General features: G+C 39.8%; 1 protein-coding gene across 1 annotated transcript in view; it reads right to left on the bottom strand.

Annotated features, from left to right (window-relative positions):
* The window catches only part of UST (uronyl 2-sulfotransferase), a 152,558-nt gene that overhangs the window by 75,873 nt on the left and 52,396 nt on the right, over positions 1 to 24,289 (bottom strand). Inside the window, exons 2-3 of the mRNA XM_066315652.1 lie at positions 20,860 to 20,903; positions 4,122 to 4,277 (exon numbers count right to left, since the gene is read on the bottom strand). Of these exons, the coding sequence (XP_066171749.1) occupies positions 4,122 to 4,277; positions 20,860 to 20,903 (200 nt within the window). The remainder of the gene's footprint in view (positions 1 to 4,121; positions 4,278 to 20,859; positions 20,904 to 24,289) is intronic.

The following is a 24,289-nucleotide window of genomic DNA, read 5'->3' as shown; positions in this document are numbered from 1 at the left end:
AAGCTACAACGTGCATAAGAACAAACAAAAAAACCCCATTCTTCTGAAAACACTGCCAAAAGGGTAAGTTAGGCTCAACTGAAATGACACACAGATGTCAGGAGGGAAAAATAAATAACTGTAATGGCTCATGGCCACATGCAAATTGTGGCCATATTCTCATGGGCCTTTCCCTCTCTCATCATGCTGTCCTGAACTGATTTCAGTCTAACAACCCAAATGTGTTGCTCAGAAAGACACAGTGATCCCTTCCTCCTTCTAAGATTATGTTAAAGAAAAAAAAAATCCAAAAGAAAAATCTCCCAGTGTCTGCCAGAAGAGTAAGCTGGGTTGGTTGATTTTGGTTGCTAGATTTTGTCTGTTCATATGTTTGTTTCTATAAGATCAAAGAAGAAAGAAAGAAAGAAAGATGTAGAGGTCCTATAGGTAGCAACAGTGAGTAGAGGATGAGGGCTGAATAAACCAAGTACTTTTGGATAGAATGAATGATGAAGGAGAATGACAGACAAGTACAGATGACCATGCCATCCTAAGTTTGAAAAAAAAAAAAAAAAAAAGTACAAGCAGCAGAAGATAAACAACCATGGCAAGCTCTGTTAGGGAAGAGATGAGTCAAACACATCCATGGTTGGAGAGAGAAGCTGCAGAGATATTTGGAGAAATACAAAAGGAGCATCTACCTGCTAGGATTAGGGCCCATAAAGAGCTATTTCTCTCTCTCATTTCTGCCCAGAGCTCCCTTACAGGAATTAGGCGGCTTCAGTGAAGAAATTAACTTGCAATGGGCTGGTGCTGCATTACAAATAATGCTCCAGCAGATGGCACCGCGAGGTGACTCCAGGAGGGCTGGAAACGTGGGGGGCAGCATTGTTCCTGCAAAAACCCTCAACTCCGGCCTTTGAGACAGGCCCCCTTTCTCTCTTCTGGAGATGGCTAGTCCATCCCTGTGCTAACCACAGAGCAGCCCCGCTCTGTCTGACGTTTGTAATAAGTGAATTCTACTGGGAACAAAAGGAAATAATCAGATAACAATCCCACCCAAACAACAGCCAAAATGTTACTATTTTTTAAAGATGCTGTATTTCAGTGTGAGAATCCGAGGTCAAAATGTATAAAAATGGTGAGGCAATTGGGATTTGCCAAGTGCAGTCTTGCTGGATCACGCTATGGTTTCCACTAATATTGACATGAAAAGGAGGAAAAAAAAAAATCTCTGTATCTATCTTTCTTACGAGCTCTTTACGTTCTTCCACTACTTTCAGTCTCTACTGAAGGCATGTAGTGCTCAGGAGGCACAAGTGCCTACAAGAATTTTAGTATATCACTTTCATCTCAGTACTCATTTCCATAAACAATTCACAACTCTCAGGAATGAGACTAGACCTTCATTTTCAACTCTCCAAAGCTTGGAATGGTTTCAAGAATTTCTTCACCTCCCCAAACTGGTATGACCAATTTTCTGTCGTTAAAAGCATTTAAGAGAAATTAGGGATGGATTTTTAATGCGCTGAACTGGAATTTTTTGCACATAAAGTTTGCTGCACAGCCATAATGATGGGTGGTAGAAGGAAATAATTTGAGGATAAACTACCAATTGCTCTCATATGTGACTGGCATTTCTATACCTATAAGCATACTTATTCTTACTTCCCTGAATGCCACAAAATGGGAGTGGAAGACAAGGTCAAGGCAGGGGAAGACTTGATTTTGCAACTGTTTGAGTGACATTTTAAAGCCATGTCAATTAGATTAACATTATGTGTTATTTCCTGTATTTAATTTACTTGAAAATATTATAGCAAATGGCGAGGCATATACTAATACATCTGTTTCCAGAACTCACTCCCTTATGCCCACAGATGTTCAAAGGCTGCACTTCTAATTGCTGGCAGACACACATAATTTGGGAAAATTTCTTAGTAGGAAGGAGACTGGAAAAGGCAATGAGAATATGGATTCCAATTATGTGCAATCCCCAGAGTCATTAAAAACACCTACATGCTAAACTTTATTTAACAACAGCAGACTGCATAAGCTAAACATTTACAGAAAAGTCTTGGCTGGATCAGGGCTTTAACCAAACACAGGAGAGAGAAATGACAGAAAGAAGAGAGACATATCAACTGAAGTGAGAAGCCCATGCTCATGCCGGAATCCTGCAGCCCAGCTCTCTTTTTTCTTGTTCCAATGCCTGGAGCCCAAGATCATTCATTGCCTTAACTTCCTCTTGTGCACACCACATTAAAAGGTGGAAAACATAATTTATTTTTTCATATTCTGCTCTAAAAAAATTGAGAAGACTACTAAAAATGCCCTGAACAACAGAATAGTTACTGTCTCCAAGCAGGTTTTCTGGTGATCAAAGACACTTTTCAGCAAAAGTAGTCATTAAGTTTTGAGCCTATTGTAACTACGGAAATAAACCATAAATGAAAATAAAGGGACTCAAATTATGGCAGGGCAATCTACAGAGGAAATCATCAAGTCTGCAGCAATACTTCCAGCACATTTGTCATCTAGTAACTCAACCGCTTAGGGAGGGCAAAAGGTAATGCAGATAATTATCTGTCAGAGTATTGCTTGCATCAAAAGTTAGTCTGGGCCTCTCTGGAATCTCCACATGCTGGACTAAAGCACAGAGGACTGTGAAGAAGTGATTTTGTACCATGTTTTAACAAAGGAAAATCCACCTACCAAAGAAAGACAGAACAGAATTGAAAGGAAGAAGCTGATCATGGTGAAAGCTGGCGATTACTAACAGCTAGAAGATTTTTGGGATTTATGGTATGTCCCCTAATCAGCAATGAAAACTGATGAAAGATACAAACAAAACCCAAACAGTCCAAAACACAAAAGCAGTCCTACCCACACAAATCCCATATCCCAGCAGAGTATCCGGGCTGGCATGGCAGCCCTGCCTAGATGGACCCCACCTGTGGCTGAACTTGACTTATGGAGTCTTAGGTCAGCCAGCTGTGGTGGGACCCCAATGGGCACCTTGAAGGGAAGGAAGGTGTGACCTGCAGGAGCAATATCAGCTCCTAAATTCTCATTTGGAATGAACTGCAGCATCTAAAATAACAAACTTGTGCTCATCTATAGGCTGCAAGTAAACGACCCCCAATCACAGCACAATGTCACTGGCAGGCCCACATCCATATTTTGATCATTGCACACATCCTTTTGTGGTTTGCAGGCTGCTATTTCTAGAAGTGACACAGGCAGCAATTGCAGCCTTCACCTGATCAGTAGCTCAAAATAGCAACAGTGGGCAACTCATGCTCATGCAGCAATCCTCTATAGATGTGCACTTTGAGTCTGAGGTTTTCCTGAGCTCCTTGTATCAATCTACCAAGAGAAGTGATACTTACAGTGAGTACATGCACACCCTGAAGAGAAGAAAATTTAAATAACTGGATCTTTCATAGAAACAAAGCTGCAAAAAATTAGCCTTCTACAACTTTAAAGGAACATGAAAAACAGTGTCTACGTAAAGAAGTTTCATGTGCTATTTTCACTTCCCTCAGTGAGGGTTGTGCAACAAACATGAAAAAGACAGATAAGCGAGAAGCTGAGATAGGATCAAGGACATATCATATTATAGCAACATGGGTTAGCATGGCGCTGGGAAACAACTTTTTAAGCAACTGATTACCAGAAGTGAATTCATTAAGTCATCAAAAAAGACCTTTTTGACTATCATTTACTCCAGCTCTGTTTAAGACCCAAGCTATGTGTGAATAAGCTGTTCTGGTTATGTGATAAATGGCGGTGCCCTGCAGATCATTAATACATGTCCCAGATGCTGCTGGCACTTAACTCACTGTACTAACCTTTCTTGCCTCATTGGTAGTCTAGCTGCTATGATGACTAAATTCAAACGAGCTATCTCACTGAAGTTAGTTTTTCTGATTAGCTGCCACATCATTTTGTTCTTGGCTCTGCCACCCACTTCTCTTATTAGGTAAAGTCATTTAGAGAATTATGAATTCCACACGACTACTCAGGACAAACTAGCAATGTAACTTTTCAGCAGGATTATCTGCTAGCATATGCCTTGGTTTCTCAGTTTTGTACATGTAATAAGAAAACAGGACCTAAGATGAGCAGGAGTAACTTACCTGTTCATTTTTGGTCAGTCTTGTTTTGTTATGTATGTCAGATGTAACCAAGTTGAATCCATGTTTCTCTGATAAAATTCTCAAAAGCAAAACCACAGTTCGACTCCCACACTTTCCAACTCTGTTGTAGACCACCTGACTGGGGAAAGGAAGTACCTAAACAAAGATTGAAAGAAATGGAGTCAGTATATTGATTTTTTTTTTCTGTGTACCTCTCAATCACACGTTTTTACCTTAAGCCAACAGACACATAGAGGAGAATTTCTAGGGCCCTGCCCAGGTCAGAAGCATTCACTTCCTCTAGCAGGGTAGATAGAAACTCTTCAGAAGAGAAACAGCAGGGCTCAGGGAGGTGGCAAGGTGAGATTTCCCCCCTGAAATGCAGTTAAATGTAACAGACTGGCAACTAATCCAGAAACACTATGTAACTGTTGGTAATGATCTTGAGCTTACTGCTTATAATCTCAATGCAAATAGTCACCTTTAGTTGACTATCTCCCATAAAAAGAACTAAAAGGAGTGAATTTGCACTACAGTTTGGCAACTCAAAGTCAAGCTGACATAATGCAGGAGGAATGAATGCTTGAATTGCAAACTTCAGCTTAAAAAGAAACAAAAGAAACCAAACAACAACCAGAGAGCACAGAGCAAAATTAATCGACTCTTTAAATTCCAAATATAAACACGAATCTTTCAAACATACTCAGAGAACAAACCATGCACTGGCCAAGGACCCATGTGCAAAATAATCAACACAGGGCCACAGGGGGTCTTGAGGCCAAGTGGCACAGTCTGATCACCTCTGTACAGGTAATGCTCAAAATAGAACAGCCACAGCCAACCTGGTCCCTGGGAATGGTGTCCAGCCCACACCAACTCTTGCACTCCACTCTCCTCCCCAGGAAACCAAAACAAGTGATAAGTAATTCAGTGTCTCACAGTAAGACTGATGCAGCCTTATTTCGTTCCTGGGTGATGTCCATGGGCTATTGTTTCAGCCTTTTGTATTCTGAAGTCACGCTATTGCCTTAGACAAGTATTTGCAGTATAGCATATAGCAGCATGTGGCAATACAGGCCCAGAGGAATCTGTTTCCAAGCCTTGAAATTGGTTAACAAGAGCCAGGAGCTCATGGTTTCACCCAGAGTGGAGCATACACAGCACTTAAAGGTCATTTTTCTAGTAAGACAATAGCACAAAATGTTTCCTGACACAGGGCCTGAACCTGGGTTCCAGGCAACCTTTGTCCAGCACAAGGAATGGCCAAAGTGATGGTGTGTCTCAGCACACAGTTACTCCTGCAGTTATGTTCTCCCAGCAGAAGGGGTTCTAACATAAAAGCAGTCAGATGAGGCATATGGCACTTTTCAGTGCAGAGTACTTCACTGCATTTGAACTGCTAATAGATCTTCTTTAGGGAAGCAAAATGATTTGTTAGGAAACCTTTAGACTACTTTCAAAGAGAACTCCCAACTAGAAAGAAAAAAAACAGGAAAAAATCTGTACCCTTATATTCAATGGGAACTTACTGGCACTTTGTTCTCAGTGTTACATTTCATGACCAAATGAACATTATTGCTGTTACTTGTTGCAATGTTTAGGATGTGCTGCACTGCTACATAAATGCGGAGGTCATTTTTCCCCAAATTACCTTGGGAAGGAGTAGGTCTTTGGTGATCATGGCCTCAGTCAAACAAAGTTGCAGGAATCACATCTGCTGATTCAGTAAGCAGAAAAGGGCCTCTCAAGGCCCATACAAACCTCTCACAATGCACTAAGTCTTACTATTTTTAACGTTTTATAGGGTTTTCTGTGATAAACATAGTCCCCACATTTCTTTATCAATCTTTCTTTCAGAAGCCTTGCTTCCTAAGCAAAAATGCAAAATCTCAACCTCAATTATTAGAGAATGCCAAAGGTGATGAATTTAACATCTCTGTGCTACAGCTGTAGCAACCCTTTCCTAAAACTACTCTTCAAGGCGTCTGAAAGGTTAACATTTGAACACATTTTATTATGCTGATTATCACACCACAACGAAAAAGAACACAAGCCCTATTTGGGATTGTCCATTTCTCTGCATAACCAACGCTAGCATCACTACTTGTGTCACAGCCCTGCAGCACCATCCACATATCACTGCCACTTGTGGATTGCGAATTACCGCTCTGCTCAGACATGCTTTTGGAATACTTTGCGGTGTAAGTGGGTGAAAAAGAAATGATTAGTAGATGCTGAAAAGTATCAGTAAAGGAGCAAGAGCACATACACTAAATGTCTGCCTAGCATCCATAAATGAGATGAATTATGAGGATTTGCAGAGTTACGGAAATATTTCTAAATACTTCATAATTATTAACTGCTTTGATTTTCCTAGCAGTTTGGACTTTTTTATTGGTACTTCAGTCAAGTACAAATTTTACTGCATACAGATTATACTGAAGCTCTAATTAAATCCTTAACTGGATTATCCAGTAATTTTGGGTGAATCTTACAAAAATATAATTCTTTAAAAACTAGATAAAATTAAAGGAGGCCTTTGTACGTTCTGTATTCTAAGTGCAAGCAACTTTGTTAGCTTCAAAAAATGACAGTAGTTACCAAGTCTGGCCAGTTCTCCTATTTTTTTCTGAAACTCACTTTCCTAGGTAGCATAATTCTGTTCTGCACACAAACAATAACCATGGTAGCCCCCCAAAAGAAACCACAGCAAATACTCACTGCAGATAAAGGAACTTGAAATAAAGGGCTATTCTTTTCAGACAGTTGTTTAGCTTAAAGGAGACCAAGGTATCAATGCCTTGTTTCAGTACACAGTGAATGCAACCAGGTCTAACTAGACAAGATAAACACTACAGCTCAAAGCTCACTTCAGAAGAACAATCGTGAGTGGTAAGCAAAACTTCCCTTGCAGCACTACTGAGTGTGGTTGGCTTTTGGGGGCACCCCTGAATCTGCGCTCGTGTTTCCTTCGTTTACGTCAGCACTGCACTTACCACACCCAAATGCCCCCAAGGTGTGTCCAGTGCACAAAGCCATGCAGTACACAGGCTTCTGGTGTACAAACAAGGATTTGTTTAATGTGACCAGTTCCCTTAGGATGCAAATCTGCTTTCTGCGTTTAGAAAATGTCGAAGTTATTTCTAAGGAGAATACCTCTTCCAGAAACATGAGTTTGTATTAGGCAAAATTAAAAATGCAACAAATGGAAAACTTTGCCAGTGAGGTACTTTCTTTTCCCCCCCCTCATGATACTCCACAGGACACTGAACAATACAAGAGATGGTGAGAGAGAAGTAATTTGAAAAGAAGGTTCCTATTCTATTAGCAGAAACAAGGTGAAAAACAGCAGCTGGATGTTTACAAAATGCTAACTGGATTACATTTTATTATTACTTACTACCTAAGAGAAGTAGTCATGTAGACTGACTAACTGCTGAGATGATGCTCTGGCAACTCGATACTCATGTAACAATAGACGCAACTGCAAAATAATTGCAGAGTGATTTTATTGAGCACTGCATCAAAGCCCAGAGGTAATATAAACAATTCAAACATGTAACTCACTTTGGAGTTACATGAATTAGCACTTATAGCCATAAAAAAGTAAAACCTACAGTATAATTACAACACCTCTCTCCAAGGGTTTGGAAAGTAACACGACAATTTACTTGTCAGTTCAAACAAGTTGTTTTTTTCTTCTTCCTTTGTTCCATAGTTAAAGATGATGTCGAAAACCACTGTGAAATGAAATCGAGAAGAAAAAGCAAGTTTAACCCCAAACGAACTTGCATTACAGAAAATGATTGTCAAGTATCTCTGCAGAGAGGTCTGCCAGTCTCAGAAAGGGACCCATTTAACAGATAACCTGATAAAAGCCCAGGCTTTCATCTTCAGTGGGGGCTTCATCGACGGAAAAATCTTTGCACCATTTAAAATAAAAAATTAGGCTGGATAATTACTTGCAGTGTCAACAATATAGGAACTCACTCACAGGCCTAAATCATTCCACTTTTAATGAGACAAAGCCAACTTTTAATGAGACAAATCCAGTACAATTTTGCCCATTTGCCAAAAATCTTCCAATCCAGGTACAAGCTGCCCAGGTGTCAGCCTCTGACTCGTGTCAGAGAGATGTGTTTTCAGAAAGCAATCCATTATATTCACACCTTCTACAAGTAAGTGACCCATGTCCTTACACACACGTAGGGCCAGAAACAGATGCCAGAACTGGCTTCTCCTTTCATAAGCAAACAGTAACCTGTGGTCAGGCAGTGTTCCATGTTTATCAGGTGAACAAGGATAACCAACACAGAAACTACTGATAAGATTGTGGAAACCATTAAACATTTTTGCTGCCATATCTTTATACATCATGATACCTTCCCAGTCCAATCTCTTAATCTTCTCTTCCTGTCCAACTGAGACAGATTTATAAGAATTGAAAAAAATGGCTTAATTGGTCAAAGGAATGGTCCATTTGACTCATGAGAGGTAGATGATACTCATAAGGTAACTACAAACCTGAGAGCTGTCAGTAGTTCATTTCTCTTCAGTGTCTCTGGTTTTTTTTCCAGAGTCCCCCAAAATTATATATGGCACGTTAGAAGGCACATCCTTCCACACTGCCTGAAGAATTTCTTACACAATTTGCTCCAGAATTTTGTTATCCACCATGCATTTAATTTTTAATTAATCTTCTACCATTTCCAGAGAATATCTGTTCTCACATTGTGGATTTCATGAAGACAGATCAGATAATTCAGTCATCAGTTTTGAGATGATCTTAGATACACTGGATGCTTTTTTTAACTGAAGTTTTTCACAAGCCTGCCATGGTCTTCAAAGACAAACTCAAAAGCCACTAAGAGATAGCCTTCCAATATTAAGTTCAGGAACTGCTGCTCAAAAATTTCATTCCAAACAAGTATCAACTTGCTCACTTTTAAAGCAATCACAATGAAAAGTTGCTAACACAGTTATGTCAGCAGAAAACACGACTGAAGATTGAACAAGGGAGTAAACAGCAAAAAATTACTAGCTAGAATCCTCCTCCCCCATCTAAACCACACAGCTCTAGTTATATAAACATTCTCCTGTAGAGTGTAGTGATGATAGACAGAGACAAGCTTTTTGAATTAATCAAATCTAAAGCAGACCAGACAGCATGGTCATCTCAATGGGTCACTGAAAACACACCAGAAACCACAAGAAAAGGTAAGGATGAAATTTGTTTGTTCTCAGAGTTTAAATGCCATATAGCTGCAGCGGAACATTGAAAATAAGGCAGAAGAAGAAACAGAATATTGTTCTGTTGCATTTTCATTAAGAAACTAATTTAATTGAAAAAGGATGACTTCCTCCCTCACCACCACAAAAAATGCATTTCATGTGTTAGACAGATGATATATTTGGAAGACTAAGTTAAAATGTCCTCTGTAATGGTTCAACATCCCTAAGTACCAAGCTGAATTAAAAACATAAGCATGGAGCACAAGGAGCAAAAGGAAGCCTGGCTGTAGACAGTCCTCAAATTTATTAAGACTAAAGCAAAGCATTACTATGAAGTGTCTGCCAAAGCCTATGGTCCCTGATGTGTCCCACAAGACAGATCTGTAAAGCCAAAATCAAAACTTGGAGTAATCTTTCTATGAAGAAGCACTGCACACTTACAATCTGAAAAGATGTGAGTTCAAAGCATGGTGAAGTATCCCCATTAAGTCTCAGATCAGGTCCTATTACATGATATTGTGGCTATGAAACAATAATAACATCAATAATAACCTCGGAAAAGTGCAAAGAAAAGTCAAAGACATAGTTTTTGAAAATGTTCAACGTTTTGGATGCATCCTGTCAAGACATTTGGGTTCACTCATCTTACACCTCAGCCCTGATTTACTCATCTACAGCAGCAGGCTGCAGCAGAACAAAACCTCTGCGCCTCCAATCTGCTGCACAAGATTGTCCACACCACAGAGAGTGCAGAACCAGCCTTATTTCACGGATGTGAAGTTACAGCAACATAGCAACGTTCAAACTCGGCACACGTATACAAAGTCAAACAGGTTGGTAGAGAGCAGATGCTCTGCTCACTCAGCACTTTCAGGTACTCACTGACATTAGGCAGCCTCTGGAGGTGGGAGCAGCACTCCTGGCTTTCATCACTCAGCAACACTCACTGGTACTTAAGTGATGGCAGCTCAGCTCCAGTTCCTTTCAGGGATGAAGCAAGTGAGAGGGAATCACCCTACCAAATGGATAATCGTTTGGGGTTGGGGTGCAGCCACCGCCTCGAGATTAAGCAAATCTTTTCCTTTTGGACTTTTTAAAAACAGCATACATTTCAACCTCTTCATCATTCTTGCTTTCCTCTGCAGTTTGCAACTTGTTCACCTCTTTTGGGTCCAAAATCAGATATAGTGCTGTATCTTGCCCCCCTGGTGCGAAGGACAACTGAACAGTTATTGTTCATGTCTTGCAGACATCTCTTTTTAATATTTCTCAGGATAGACTTTAGAAGAATGAAAGCATATAGTACTGTCACTACTATAAAGAAGGGTGCAAAACAAATCTATTGCCGTTTTTCTTCTTTACCCTACGTGAGTGCATGCAGATTACAACCGAAAAAGAACTGAAGACCCTCATTAGCTTTCTTACAAAAAGCAGTATATTTCTCTCTTACTTTTTAAGTTAATTACATTGTGGAAGTTATCTTTCTGGTATGCACTTACCTTATAAGAAGATAAAAGAGATGAATTATCTAAGAACATGGCTCACTGATAGTGGTATTTGTTGAGATAACTAGCATGAGTTCAGGTAGGTTAAGAATTTTAGTGTCACTTTAATTACCTCATTTTCCATGGAAGGTTCACCATGTAGTATCAAAAACCACTTAAGCTGCAGAATTTGTGCAAGACTGATTTTAACTACAGGGCAGCATCACACTGTATGTATCTTGGAACTGTAAAGTTTAAAACTGCTGTGTCTCCTTTGGAGCCCAGGGTTTTGTACGTACTGTGATGTGCTCAGAACACACTGGCACAGTTATTCTCTGTTTAAGTAGTAAATCCTATCACATCCAACCCACATGTTTATATTGGAGACTTGTAGAATGAGAGATATTAAGTAACTAAGCCTGGTTTTAAAACTTTTTATAATACTTCACAGCACTGGCATTCCCTTAAGTAACCTCACTGGCTTATGGTTGTTTCTCTCCTTTCAGTGCAATATTCACAAATTCACCCTGGGAGCCAATAATATTTGATTTGAATGTGATGAGTGGTAGACTGAACAATTTATTCCTCTGTATGCACTTGTCTTTCTTCACATAAAGGTTTAACTCTTTGGTAGCTATTGTGGTTGACTATTGATTGGGCTGCAGCTAGTGCAGCAACTCAGTTTCACAGCTGCCAAGGACCTGTCATGCTGCATTTCAATCCGCCCTTTACATTAGGCTCCCTTTCAGTAACTCCACATTCTATTTTATAGCCTCTACTGTGCTTGTCTTTTCCACTGCCCTTCGCACAGATACTTCATAAATCAGTCACAGTATGAAATAAAGGTTGTTTATAGCCACAACTGGATTTTAATTTTGTCGAACAGGTCAGTTCTGCTGGACTGTAACACACACGCTCATTACCGATGAGCTGTCCCTGAGCTGCTCCTGCTCTGCATGCTTGCAGGAACTCAAAGGGAGTTCTTTCACAGCTTCTGCAGGAAACATTTACAAACCTAGCTCTGGCATGGTCTCTTTACCTGGAAGGAACAACACCAAAAAGTACCTACAGGGAGGACAAACATGCTGCTAGCCAACTCTTCCACTAGAACCAGAGCTCAGCAGAAATCACTGAAATGACTCAAAGGCCCAAAATACTTTCCCTTACAGATCACAGTCCATGTTACAAATGGATCTTGTGGTGAAGATGACACATCAGAGGCAGGAACAGAGGAGGTCCAGCATCAAGTGCTCCATTTCATTCTTCTGCACTTTGAAATTATCCAACTTGCTCAAATGCAAACCAAACCTCATTCCTGGTGACCAGGGCCTGACTCCTTTCCATTTCAATGGAGGGAGCTTCTCCTTGCATCTACTGAGAATTCTCAGTAGTACCGGCCACAAAGGCCTCCACTCTCCCCCAGGATATCAGGATGTTGGTGGTGCTGTCCTGAGATGTACCTTTTCACTAGCACACTTGCCCCACCATCATACCACTGCAGCCCAGTCATGAAACCCTGTCCTCTTTGTCTGATGTTTTGACGCTACTTTTGACCACATATAACTGTGTTCACAATCTGATTAAAGCTCATGACCCTTATCAGAGTACTTCACTGCTACTTACAGTTTCCTAAACAAACTTCATCCTTTCCTAAAGACTGAACATAAGACTGCCAGGACCTACCAGCTTGTCTTCAAAATCATGAGGCTTGCAAAATGACACTAGAATTCTTACTTAGTGGGTTTTTTTTTTCAGTTTTGTAAGACTCCTCAACATCCCAAGTTTCAGATTTTTTTTTCCTTCAAACATCAGAGCTAAGAAAATCCTTTCAGTTCAGGATTTAAGAACACCATTAACAGATAAAACACTAGTGGTGGAAACCTGAGTGATGTTCAGGGGCGTCTCAAGGCTCAGCAAGATTAACCAAATCAATTTGTCACTTTGAAAAAATACTCCATCATGTTACCCCTAGGCAGAATGGTAGTTTCTTGTTCTTCCATTGAAGGTTTAGGTCACTCAGACCCAGCTACAATTGGATTTTGGTATTATAATCCAGCACTTCTTAATAAAAAGATAATGAAGGTGGTAATGATTGAGTTGCCACGATGTTCTTGTATGCTATGCTAGTTTATGATTACCTTCTTATCATGGAAAGAAGGAAAAGAAGAGAGGAATGTACTAGATGGATATCTAGAACTGTAATCTCTTAGTGACATTTATGTGCTGTGTAATAATAAACTAATAATCTAGTTTATGATTACCTTCTTATCATGGAAAGAAGGAAAAGAAGAGAGGAATGTACTAGCTGAGTATCTAAAACTGTAATCTCTTAGTGATATTTATGTGCTGTGTAATAATCTGCATAGATTATTTGCAGGTGAACAAAGATCATCTCAGAATGGATTATGTCCTAAATTGCAGTGAAAGCACAGAGCTCTACTAGCTTCAGAAATGGTGATTATACCTTGTGTACTTTCTTTAGCTACAGTGTGTGACAGAAGAAAACCTACATATTGCAAATTTGGTGATATTAGAATTTTTCTATTTGGGGTAACAGTGGGTAGGCTGCTGTGTTAATGCCAGAGGCAAGCAAGATTCACCTTTAACCACGCACAGAGCATGACAATTAAAGTACCAACCAAAAGGCAAAATATTTTTCAAGCTTCTTTGAAATTAGGTGAAAACTACAGACTACTGTAGTAGTCACAAAACCTGCATATCTGCTGTCTCTCTATGTCTTTCAAAATTTAAAGGCTGCAAATGTCAGGCTTAGTAAAAATCCAGCTCACTACTGTTTAAATTTTTGCAAGGTATCAGCATGCATAGTATTCCTCACAGATTTATCTTCTTGTGACAGGCAATCTGGCTTTAATTTCACGAGTCTCTCTGTACTTCTGTTTACGATCAGTCAGCCTCCCCATATCAACAACTTTCTGATAAATTATAAACTGAAAGAGTATTAAAAAGTAAGTAATCATCTCTATTTTGATAAATCATAGAAATAAGTAATTGTTTTATCCCTAAGATTCTTGAGCAATAAATTAAAATGAACAAAACAAACAAATTAATGCTCTAGTACAATTCATATATTTTTATGGTCACTTTCACATTTAATAGCAGAGATTCAGTTCTTGCTTTTGGATATATCTCCATACTGCCATTGTGATATATCATGTAATATATTGAAATGATATATTGTGATATATCAGCAGGATTGCAAAGAATTATGAATAACAGATAATGGGAAAATCCTCTGTAAAAAACAGATTTTTCTTCCCTTGAGGTACTTTCATTTAGAAGGAATAAAACCACAGTTTTAAAAGAACATAAACCAATTATTCTACAAATATTTTACACTGTGTGCTGGTTTTAGCTAGGGGAGAGTTAATTTTCCTTACAGTGGCTATTATGTGGCTCTTTTACATTTGTGCTGAACAAGGCACAAATAGAGAGATATTCTGTTACAGTACAGAGATTTTTGTTATTGCTGAGCAGGCCTTACACAGAGCCAAGGTCTTTTGTGCTTTTCTTTTGGGAAGTAGACTGGGGATGTCTGGGGAATTGGAAGAAGACACAGCTGGACAGCTGACCCCAACTGGGATATCCAAAGGGATGTTCCAGACTGTATGACATCATGCTCAATACAAAAAGTAGGGAGAAGAAAGAGGAAGGGGGGTTGTTTGGAGTGATGGGGTTTTTCTTCCTCAGTTGCTGTTACATGTGATGGAGCCTCCTGGAGATGGCTGAACATCTGCCTGCCCATTGGAAGCAGTGAATTAATTCCTTCTTTAGCTTTGCTTGTGTGTGTGGCTTTTGATTTCCCTATTAAACTCTCTCTCTATCTCAGCTCATGAGTTTTCTACCTTCCACCCTTCCCATTTTCACCTCAATCCCACTGGTGGGAGTTGAGTGGCTGTGTGGGGCTTGGTTGCTGGTTGGGTTAAACCACAACACGCTGCTTCAAGTGAACTGAGGGAAGAGGAGAAATGCTTTATGGGTTTTTTAAACCATAGTATTTTATTGACTATACTAGGCCTAACAGCTCAGTTTTACTGTAAAACAGAGCTTCAAACAATAAAAGGGATCTTTGTGGTTAAGGCACTTAATGAATTCTCTCTTAGTATTTTATCAGCCATGTACTAAGTCTAGGAACCATAGGAAATTACTTACTCTGTTTTAGTGTTGCTAAATCCTGACAACTTTTCCTAGCTGAAAGTTTGTACACTGCACAGTAGTCTCAACTCTTCCCTTTATAAGCAGGACAGAATATTTTTTAACCTGACCTGGAAGGATTACTTTAAAGGTTAACTGCCCATTTTTCAATTCAAGCTACACAGATATTTGCAACTCTATCAAAAACAACACACTATGTTGCTCTTAAAATCCATAGTAAGCATATACCTTAAAGAAAATAAGTCTTGCTTGCTTGCAAGTGGTGGTTCTTTCCTTTGGCTTTAAATCAAGCACTTCATCCCTAACAAATCAATCACTTCAGAGGGCTGAAGGGTTCAAACCATATTCTCATAAGGGTGGCTAGAGCTAAAACACTAGTTGAAATGAAACATGAAGTATCCACCACCAAATAAAAAATCAAAACTTAAAAAAACCCCACACAGCTCTTGACCATCATCTTAACACTGCTATCAAAATACTAGGAAAAAATAAAACTGACATAAACCTGATGAACATAAAAACTCAGTGTTAAGGGGGCAATGCTGAAATCATCTTTTAGTAAGATACCAAGTCAGATAAAAAAGAATAAATAATCCTGTTTACAAAGAGAGTGACTAGGACAGGGTACAGTATGTACACACCAAAGGCCACTCAAGGATTCTGTTACCTTTTCCCATAGTGGTCAACATGGCATTGGCCAAGTTAAGGATTGGACTTGATGATCTTAGAGGTCTTTTCCAAATGATTCTATTAAGCTGTGGTAGTCTTGCTCCATAAGAAAAACACGAACCATTAGCACATACTAGCTAAGAACTAAAAGAATGGTGAAAGGAGTACTTGTCCATGTTCCAGATTTAAACCAATGAAATCAGGTCAAATTTATTTTGTGTTTGCCTCTTATTTCGATTCATTTTGACCTGATCCTGACCCTCATCCATTTCTGTATTCATTTAGAAGCACTGTCACACACTTAGGTGTCTTGCTGACACCTAAACAGCTGCCAAAAGACACTGGGTCCATGACACACATCCCAAGGGAAAACCATCAAAAAAAGGAGAACAGACTACTTCAATGTAATTTATCTGTTAACTATGTGCGCAGCTTCCCCCAAAAACACATATGTCATCTCCGCTGAAAGAGGGACACATGCTGATGCCCTTGCCAACTTCTGAGGGAAAAGCTTTCAATCAAGAACATCAGTAGGTCTAATAAAGCTCCTATCATTTGTCCTCCAAGGCCAGTTGCACCATCTTGAATAGTACAAAAAAATCTTGAGAAGATATAAGGAAATAGCTGGTCCAAATACTGGAACAAAATACACACACTTTATTCACTGAAATGCTCAGACATGAAATAGATCAAGTGAACACCATCACTCATTAATGAACATTCATCTCAAAGGTGTTTTTAAAAACCAAGCTAGCATCATCTTAAAGGCATCATTTAAACATCAATCTACAGAAAAAGGATAAATAAATGATCACTTGGCAAATCTTTTAAAATTTACATTTTTACACGCTTGTTTTAAAAAAAGCACCAGGAGGTAGTGAGACAGGGATTTAAAATACAAAAGTGTCAACTTTCACTGGCAGAACCACCAGCAGCGGTTGTTTTGCCCAACTGTATTACTTTTTTATCTGTCATATACTAACACCAGAGGTGTGCTAGGATTACTGGAGGTTGCATCTACCTGCAGAGAAGCACACACAGGTCTGTCTCAAACCCATGAAAAATCTAGGATTAGTCGATCTTGTGAAGTCCTTAGTGCCTAAGGACCAAAGAAGAGTGGCCTTTGTTTGTGTATTGGGTTTACATGGCAAAGTTCTGCTACTGCAGAGGGGACTACAGGAGTGGCTGCTGTGAGAAGCAGCCAGAAGTTTCCCCATGTCCAAAGAAACCAACACCAGCTGGCTCCTAGACAGACCCACTGCCAGCCAAGGCCAAGGCAATCAGCAATGGTAGTACTGCCTCTGAGATGATTTATTTTTAAGAAGGAAAACAGTTACTGTGCAATAGTAATTTGTGGCCAGAGAAAAGAGGCATGAGAATTTGAGAGAGGAACAGCCCTGCAGACGCCCATGTGAGAGAAGAAAGAGGGGGAGGAGGTGCTCCATGTGCCCAAGAAGAGATTCCCCTGCAGTCCACTGTGAAGACCATGGTGAAGTAGCTGGGCTCCTCCAGCCTCCACCCACAGAGGAGCATAAATCCATCTGTAGCCCATGGAGGACCAGACTCCTGGAAGAACATGTTGACTCATGGAGAGAAGAGCCCACACTAGAGCAGGTTTCTCAGCAAGACTTAGTGACTCCATGGGGGCCCCATGCTGGCTGGATCAGTCTGTTCCTGAAGAACTGCAGCCTGTGGAAGGAATCCACATTCAAGCAGTTCATGAAGAACTGGAGCCTGTGGCAAGGACTCACACTGGAGAAGCTCATGGAGAACTGTGTCCCATGGGAGGGATCCTGCACTGGAGAGGGGGAAGGCCTCCTCTCCCTGAGGAGGAAGCAGAAATAACATCTGATGACTAACCCCCATTCCCTGTTTCTCTGTGCTGCTGGTGGGGAGGAGGTAGAGAACTTGGAATAACGTTAAGCTTGGACGGAAGGAGAAGTGGGGGAAAGATGTTCTAAGATTTGTTTTACTTCTCATTATCCTACATTGATTTTGATTAGCAGTAAATTCAATTAATTTCTCCAAGTTGAATCTGCTTTGCCTGTGACTGTAACTGGAGAGTAATCTCTGCTCACAAGCCTTCTGCTGTATTTTCTCTCTCCTGTCTAGTTGAGGATGGGAGAGACAGAGAGGCTTTGGTGGGAGCCTGGCCTCCAGCCAAGGTCAAACCACCACACCTAAACACATTACCTTCATACCACTGGCAAGGGTAACCACTGCTAATCTTCAACCATCAAGTAAACCTTGACTGGGGGAACACCTTAAAAGCTGGCTCACTTGGTCTTCAAGAAGAATCAGAACCACATCAGCAATGCTTAGGTTCAGAAGTTAGCCAGGCTTTAATTCTTTGCTTACACTGAAAAAATTGTTGCTGCCACCTTTATTTGAAAAAAACAGACCAGTACCCTGAACTCCTGAAATGTGATGATGCTAATTCCTTATTCAGAGAACAAGTGCTATTTTCAGTTCTTCCACTGGGAAAAAAAACCCCACACGGGTATAAAAAAAAAATAAAATCCAAAGCTCTGGCACCTAGCCATGACAAAGAGCCAAAGCTAATACGATTTCCTACAAGCACTGGAATGTACTCTGCAAAACAGCTACGGTCCAGTGCATATCAACTGCTGGTGGCCATCCCCTACAGCTAACTACACACTGCCCATATTAGCTACCAGTCATTGCAACCTCAGGCAATGCGTTGTTGTCCATTATCTCCACTTCTAACTTTTAAGCATTTTATAATGAAGTATTTTAAATGTAGGAGTCAGGATTGATTTCTTCTGACACATTTTTATATGTTGAATTAAAGCGTGCATAGACCTTAACCATCTGTTAGTTTAAATGAAGGCAGCTATCAAGACATGTGAATGGAGGCTACTGGAAAGATAATGACCATTACAGTGAATTTCATTCACGCCCACAGAGTTCACAGCTCAGATATGAAGCTTAAGAGGGTAAATAACTGCACTTAGCCAAAAATACAATGCATGAGATTTACAAAGCAAGACCATCTTAGTTCAAAACATGACCCCAAGCAAATACCAGAAATTATCTGAAGATCTATCAATCAATCCCCACCCATGTTTTGACTAGAGGAATAAAAAACAAAACAAAAACCCCCAAATCACTAAAGAATAAGCAGGGTTGTCAAAGGGATGATCAAAATGATCCATATTTTATCAATGTTTTTGAAACACAGGCCAATACTTCAAAAAGCAAAATACTTTTAACTTACACAAGGCTATATAGCCTGTTACTCCACTGGGCTTTGCACCAAGCTTTCAGGAGTGAGGATGATTACAGAGGAAGCCCACAAACCTAACTGACTGTAGGTAGCTAATCAAAGAGTACCCACCCAAGCAATCAATCATGTAGGTATCTATTCAGCTGGCCTTTCTACAGACAACTGAGCTGCATCTGCATACAGCTGTGAGAACACAGCCCAAAATTACAGGTTTAGACAGGCAAAAGATATTTTCACAATGTAAACAGGAAAGTGTCTGGATTGGATAAATTTGTCCAATTGGTACTGCCCACTGGAGTATGGGTCCCATCCACAGCTTATTAATTGGCAATGCAAAAGTCCTGAAGAAAAAGTACCAACATCTGAATAAAGTTTTCAAGATTAAAAACTCTTAATCTAGATGAAAGTCTTTTCCTTACTAGAACAGCTTGGGATTTCTGAACGATAATGCAAGCATGAGAAATATAGTTTGGAATAAGCATTGCTTTATTCTTCAAAGCAGAGTGCTTACCGTGGAGACACAACAAACATAATTCTTTACTTTGTGCAGACTGCTGCTTTACTTTTGTCCAGACTGCTCTCCTGGACAAGAGAAGCAAGTAATACCAAATAATAATAATAATAATAAAGTATTTTAAAAGAACCAGAAAGAACTAAACAGATTTTAGTGTGAAACGTTTGTTTAGCCTTAGAATACCTGTGTCCTATTTCAGTTTGCAATGATAAAAATAACAGGTTGATTTGGTCACTTCTGTCTACATCCACTTGCTTTTGTAATTGAGTAATTTGTGTTGACAGGAAGAAAATCAAATGTACATCATCCCTGCAAGTGGGCCATCTCAACTTTAACAATGTACAAATACTCACGTATCAACTGAAAACTGCAGATTTTGTTGCACAACAAAAAGGTGAAGAAATCCAGATTCCTGTCTATTTTCACTAATAACTAAGCTAAGTGGAATTGTTTTCTACATTATCCTCCTTCTGCTGACCAGAAGACAACTGTTTCACCAGACAGGTGCACATATGTGGTTGATCATTTCAACTCAAGGCCTGTGGCTGAGCATGTCACTTCATGGTCAGCTGAACAGAGATGAGGGAGGGCTCCCACCAGAGGTAGTGGCTATTCACACCCACCCCCTCTCTAGCTACTCACTGTCACCTGCTGCACTGGCATCCATGGTGGGCCACATCAGTGAAATAATCTGTCCTTTTAGTACATGTCTGTTTTATGCAAGAGGAGCTCTAACAGGCACAGAGGAAAGACAGGCACAATATTGTACCAAATTGTGTTTAGAGAACAAACCAACACAAACCAAACAAAAAACTCAAACCAACATAAAACAAACAAAATCAAAACAGGACACCCTAAATGTCTACTTCCACTTTTTTCCTCTTGAAGAAACTATCATGATGCCCTTCCTAACCTGAAATATCATGAGGTGCCATGATGACATGAGGAAAAAGCTTATGCAGCACAGTCCCATATGACAGGAGCAGTGAAATTTATTCCTAAAAAGGGCTCATTACTTATATTCATTAAATTTATCCTACTGACCTGCTTCAAGTATTGTGTTTGTAGCAGAACCTATGTTCCAGAAAATGCTGCCAACCAAAGGCCATCTTCACCTGCTGGATTAGTTCCAACTGCAGTGTCTTGGGTTTTTGCATGCAAGTGCTGACAGACAAAACCACTAAACCCCTGCCTCTCCTTGACTCAATGAGAAAAACTCCATTAGCTTAATCATAATGAGTTTTAACCCAAGTTACTTATAAACATGTGAAAACACCTGGGGGAAAAAAGTTGGAAAGGCCACATGCTGTTGATGTAAACTCAGCAGAGTTGCTTGACACAGGAGTAAACATAGAATGAGTTAAAAACAAAAGCCAAAAAAGTAAGGAGAACGGCAAACACAAAATAACAGCAGCTTACCTTTTGAGGCGGTGGTCCATGGTCATCCAGATAAGTGGAATTTCCTACAAAAATAAGAAGGATGGAGATAAACAAAAGACATCCAATACAACTTCCAAATTTTGCAATTCATGGAATTAGTGCATCTCTATCCATCTAGTTTTGTGGTGTCAAATAATACAAGAAAAAAAATTCCCTCTGCTTTAATTTTTGATTAACAAATAATTTTTTTTACTACATTTGTAATACAAGATCAGATGCAAATTGTCATTTTACCAAAAACTACATAGCCCAAGGCAGCTTTAATTAATCAGCATTCAACTATTTGTATAACAAAAAAATTCCACCTGCATCCTTGTACATTTTAAGCAAATGAGCACAGATCACCTCAAAAAGTTTTCTTAAATAATCAAGTATCAAATGCCTTTACCAAATTTTGGTCTGATGAACTGACAAGCATTCACTTCTCTTTCTTCTAACTGTATTTTTCCCAACCTCCAAGCTACTTTCTCTTGTTCCTAAACAATACTGGTGGAATGGGAGTTGTATTCTGATGTAATTTCACCTGCCTTTTCAAGATGTTCATTAAATTCAGACAAAAAGCTTCAGTTAAAAAAAAGGCTTCTAAATGAGTGCACCCTTCTTAACTACAATAAAAAAGGCAGCAATTTCTGACTTTTTACCCCTTCCTTACAAACAGACACTGATAAATAAAACATACACTCCCCCATATATAGGCTGTATTCCATAACTGTCCTTCCTGAGTCCTTCTTCAAAACTATTAATCATGTGCTTTCCCAACAGCTTCCAGCAGATGACAAAAACTTCCACCAAGCCTAAAATTTCCCCTTGGGCCACACATGCCTCTCCTCTCAGTCATCCTCCTACCAAAGACAGAAAAAACACCTCTGCTCTAACCTTACATCAGTATGAGGTATGAGAATTATTTTAACAGGTTCCTACTAGACATCCTAAAGTCACATGGAAGAGGCCTTTAAAAAGCTTGTCCTGCTCATGAGCGTCTGGGGTGCTGAATAGGCAACACAGGCTAGTGCGATAAAGCAAAATTTGGAACCAAAGGCCTTTTCTCTTTACAGTTTGGCCAAACCTCTCATTTTTCCAAGTGCCAAAAGCCTCCTCCCAGAGGTTTCTGGATGCAGGAAAGAGGTGTTTGTGTGTGAATGTTATAGTTACAAAACAAGGAGGTGAAGCTTTAGTGTGCACTATTCAGTAGGACGCACACCAGTGCTGGGGGTTGGTTTCAGCAGGAAAAGCAGGGGGCTGGAGGTGAAAGGGCCACTACTCCCTTGCTGGACCCTTGGGAGAGGCAGCTGCTACCTGGACCACACCATCCCGGGGGGAGAGGGCCTGCAGAGCACCACCACTGCTGCAGCATGATCAACTTCTATGTACAACAAGAAGTAGGGATTACTTCTCAGAAGTACTTGGCTTTCTGCTTTTCCTCTGGTTTTCCAGCACATGTTACAAAGCCATGAAAATTTCAGTCAAAAGGCTTCCAACTCATCTAAAGGGAGGTCCCAGTACTCCAAACACATTTTTAACAGATGTATGTACCTTGATCTTCGAAGAGTTTGTGCAGCTACAAAAGCCTGAACAGTAACTTTTTTACGGTCATCTGAAATCACAAATCATCTTCTGAAGCACATCAGAAACTCATCTCTCTATACATTTGATGGAAATACCCACCCTTTGAACAATCCAGTGACCTTATTTAATGTTGCAAATAATATGGCTGATGCTCTACATTCAGGATAATTTCTTTATTCATCCCTCTGATATGATGCTAATTGCCAGGGAAGAAATTCAGCTCCCAGACTGCTAAAAGTGTTGCAGTCTGGTTTTCTGTTAGAGCAGCTACACCACACACAGTGGCATTTCTCCTCCTACTTATTCTGGGACAAGAGCAAACAAAACTTCTCATTCAGCATTTACCTTTCCTGTAGAACTAGGCTGTTACTCGTTCATAGCAGCTTTTTCCTCTTTGAAATTAGGCAAGCAGAAAGATTGATTATTATTAAACTGATAAAAACTTAGTTTTCTCATTGTGTCAGGAAAATTGTTTCATTTTAACACCTAACAAAAAAGTGATGTTTGTTGCCTAAACAAGCTGACACACTAGAGAAGTCATAAACATTAGAGGAAAACTACGAATTTTTTAAAAACTAGCAAAACTAAGTTTCATAATTGGTGGTTACAGGAGTAAAAGTTTTTGTCTCCCCAAAACAAATGCAATTTATGCTTAACTAAATAAAAGGAGTATTAATTACATATGTATTAACCATCTTTACCAATCACCTATCACAACCAATTTCACAGTAGAGATGGACTTGAATTAAGAGTTTACACAGCATCCTAAAGCCCAGCATCAAGAGTGTCAGAGTGATAATAAAGAAAAAAATTTGAGATATTTCTTAAAATTAAAGAGCTTATAACTAATTTCACTTCTCTGTATCAGTAATACATGTTCTTAGTATGGAGACTGCATTCTCTTTCCTTGGAAATTTTTAAATTATCAAAACAACATGGAAATATCTCTAGCTTTGAACATCTGCCTTGTAGATTTGACTTCTATAACCAAAATGTTGGCTTTTTCACAGCACAGTCTAGTTAAAAGACACTTAAAAGACAAGAGTACAATTACAGGCCACTTTATAAAGGCTTTTTTCATGGCAGTTGCTTGCTCAAATTCAGAAGCTACGAACTGATAGAAACGAACTGCTAGGCAAACACATGTAAAGAAAGAAACAGAAAATATAGATTTGAAACCTGGTGCGAATAACTCGCAATAAGCAGAAGAGGGAAAGCTGCCGACAGCCCCACACCATTACAATTGCCCCAAACTCCATGTGCAGAGCTGGCTACTGTCTCATGCCACAGCTCCTCCTTCTGCTCCTCAGGCACACGAGCCAGAGTCAAACTCAGCATCCATGGCTTGCCACATCAATTTAACAGTCTGAATTCTTTTGGGTTCAAGTTTTAATTGAGAATTTGTTTTCAGTAATAAAAGCAAAGCCCTTTGCTGCATGATTCATACCATCCACCAAGTAAAACACACTCAAATAACTCCACAAATCCAGCTGCAATGGAGTGCAGCAGCAGCCTGTGAGGTACACCACCCAGCTCCTTAACCCCATGAAGCCCAGCATGTGCCCTCACTGCTCATAGCACTATAGATCTCAGCTTGCTTCTCCCTCTGCCTGCAGAACAGGGGCCACGCTGCAGGAGCCTTAATGCATGCAGAAATGTAATGGAAAATGTGCACCTACGCAAAAGGCCTGAAGGAAAGGCGATGACTTTCTAACACAATAGGCCATGGAAATCTTAAGCATGATGCCTAAGCTGGGTATTTGCAGAGCTGTAAACACTTAGGGCCACTTTCCAGAAAATACATATCAGATAAGGTTAGTTTAAAAGCAAAAGAAAAATTGAG

The sequence above is a fragment of the Sylvia atricapilla genome, chromosome 3, assembly GCF_009819655.1.
Source record: "Sylvia atricapilla isolate bSylAtr1 chromosome 3, bSylAtr1.pri, whole genome shotgun sequence".
NCBI lineage: Eukaryota > Metazoa > Chordata > Aves > Passeriformes > Sylviidae > Sylvia > Sylvia atricapilla.
Note: the sequence above shows the minus strand (reverse complement) of the source record. Positions and strands in the feature narration are given on the sequence as shown.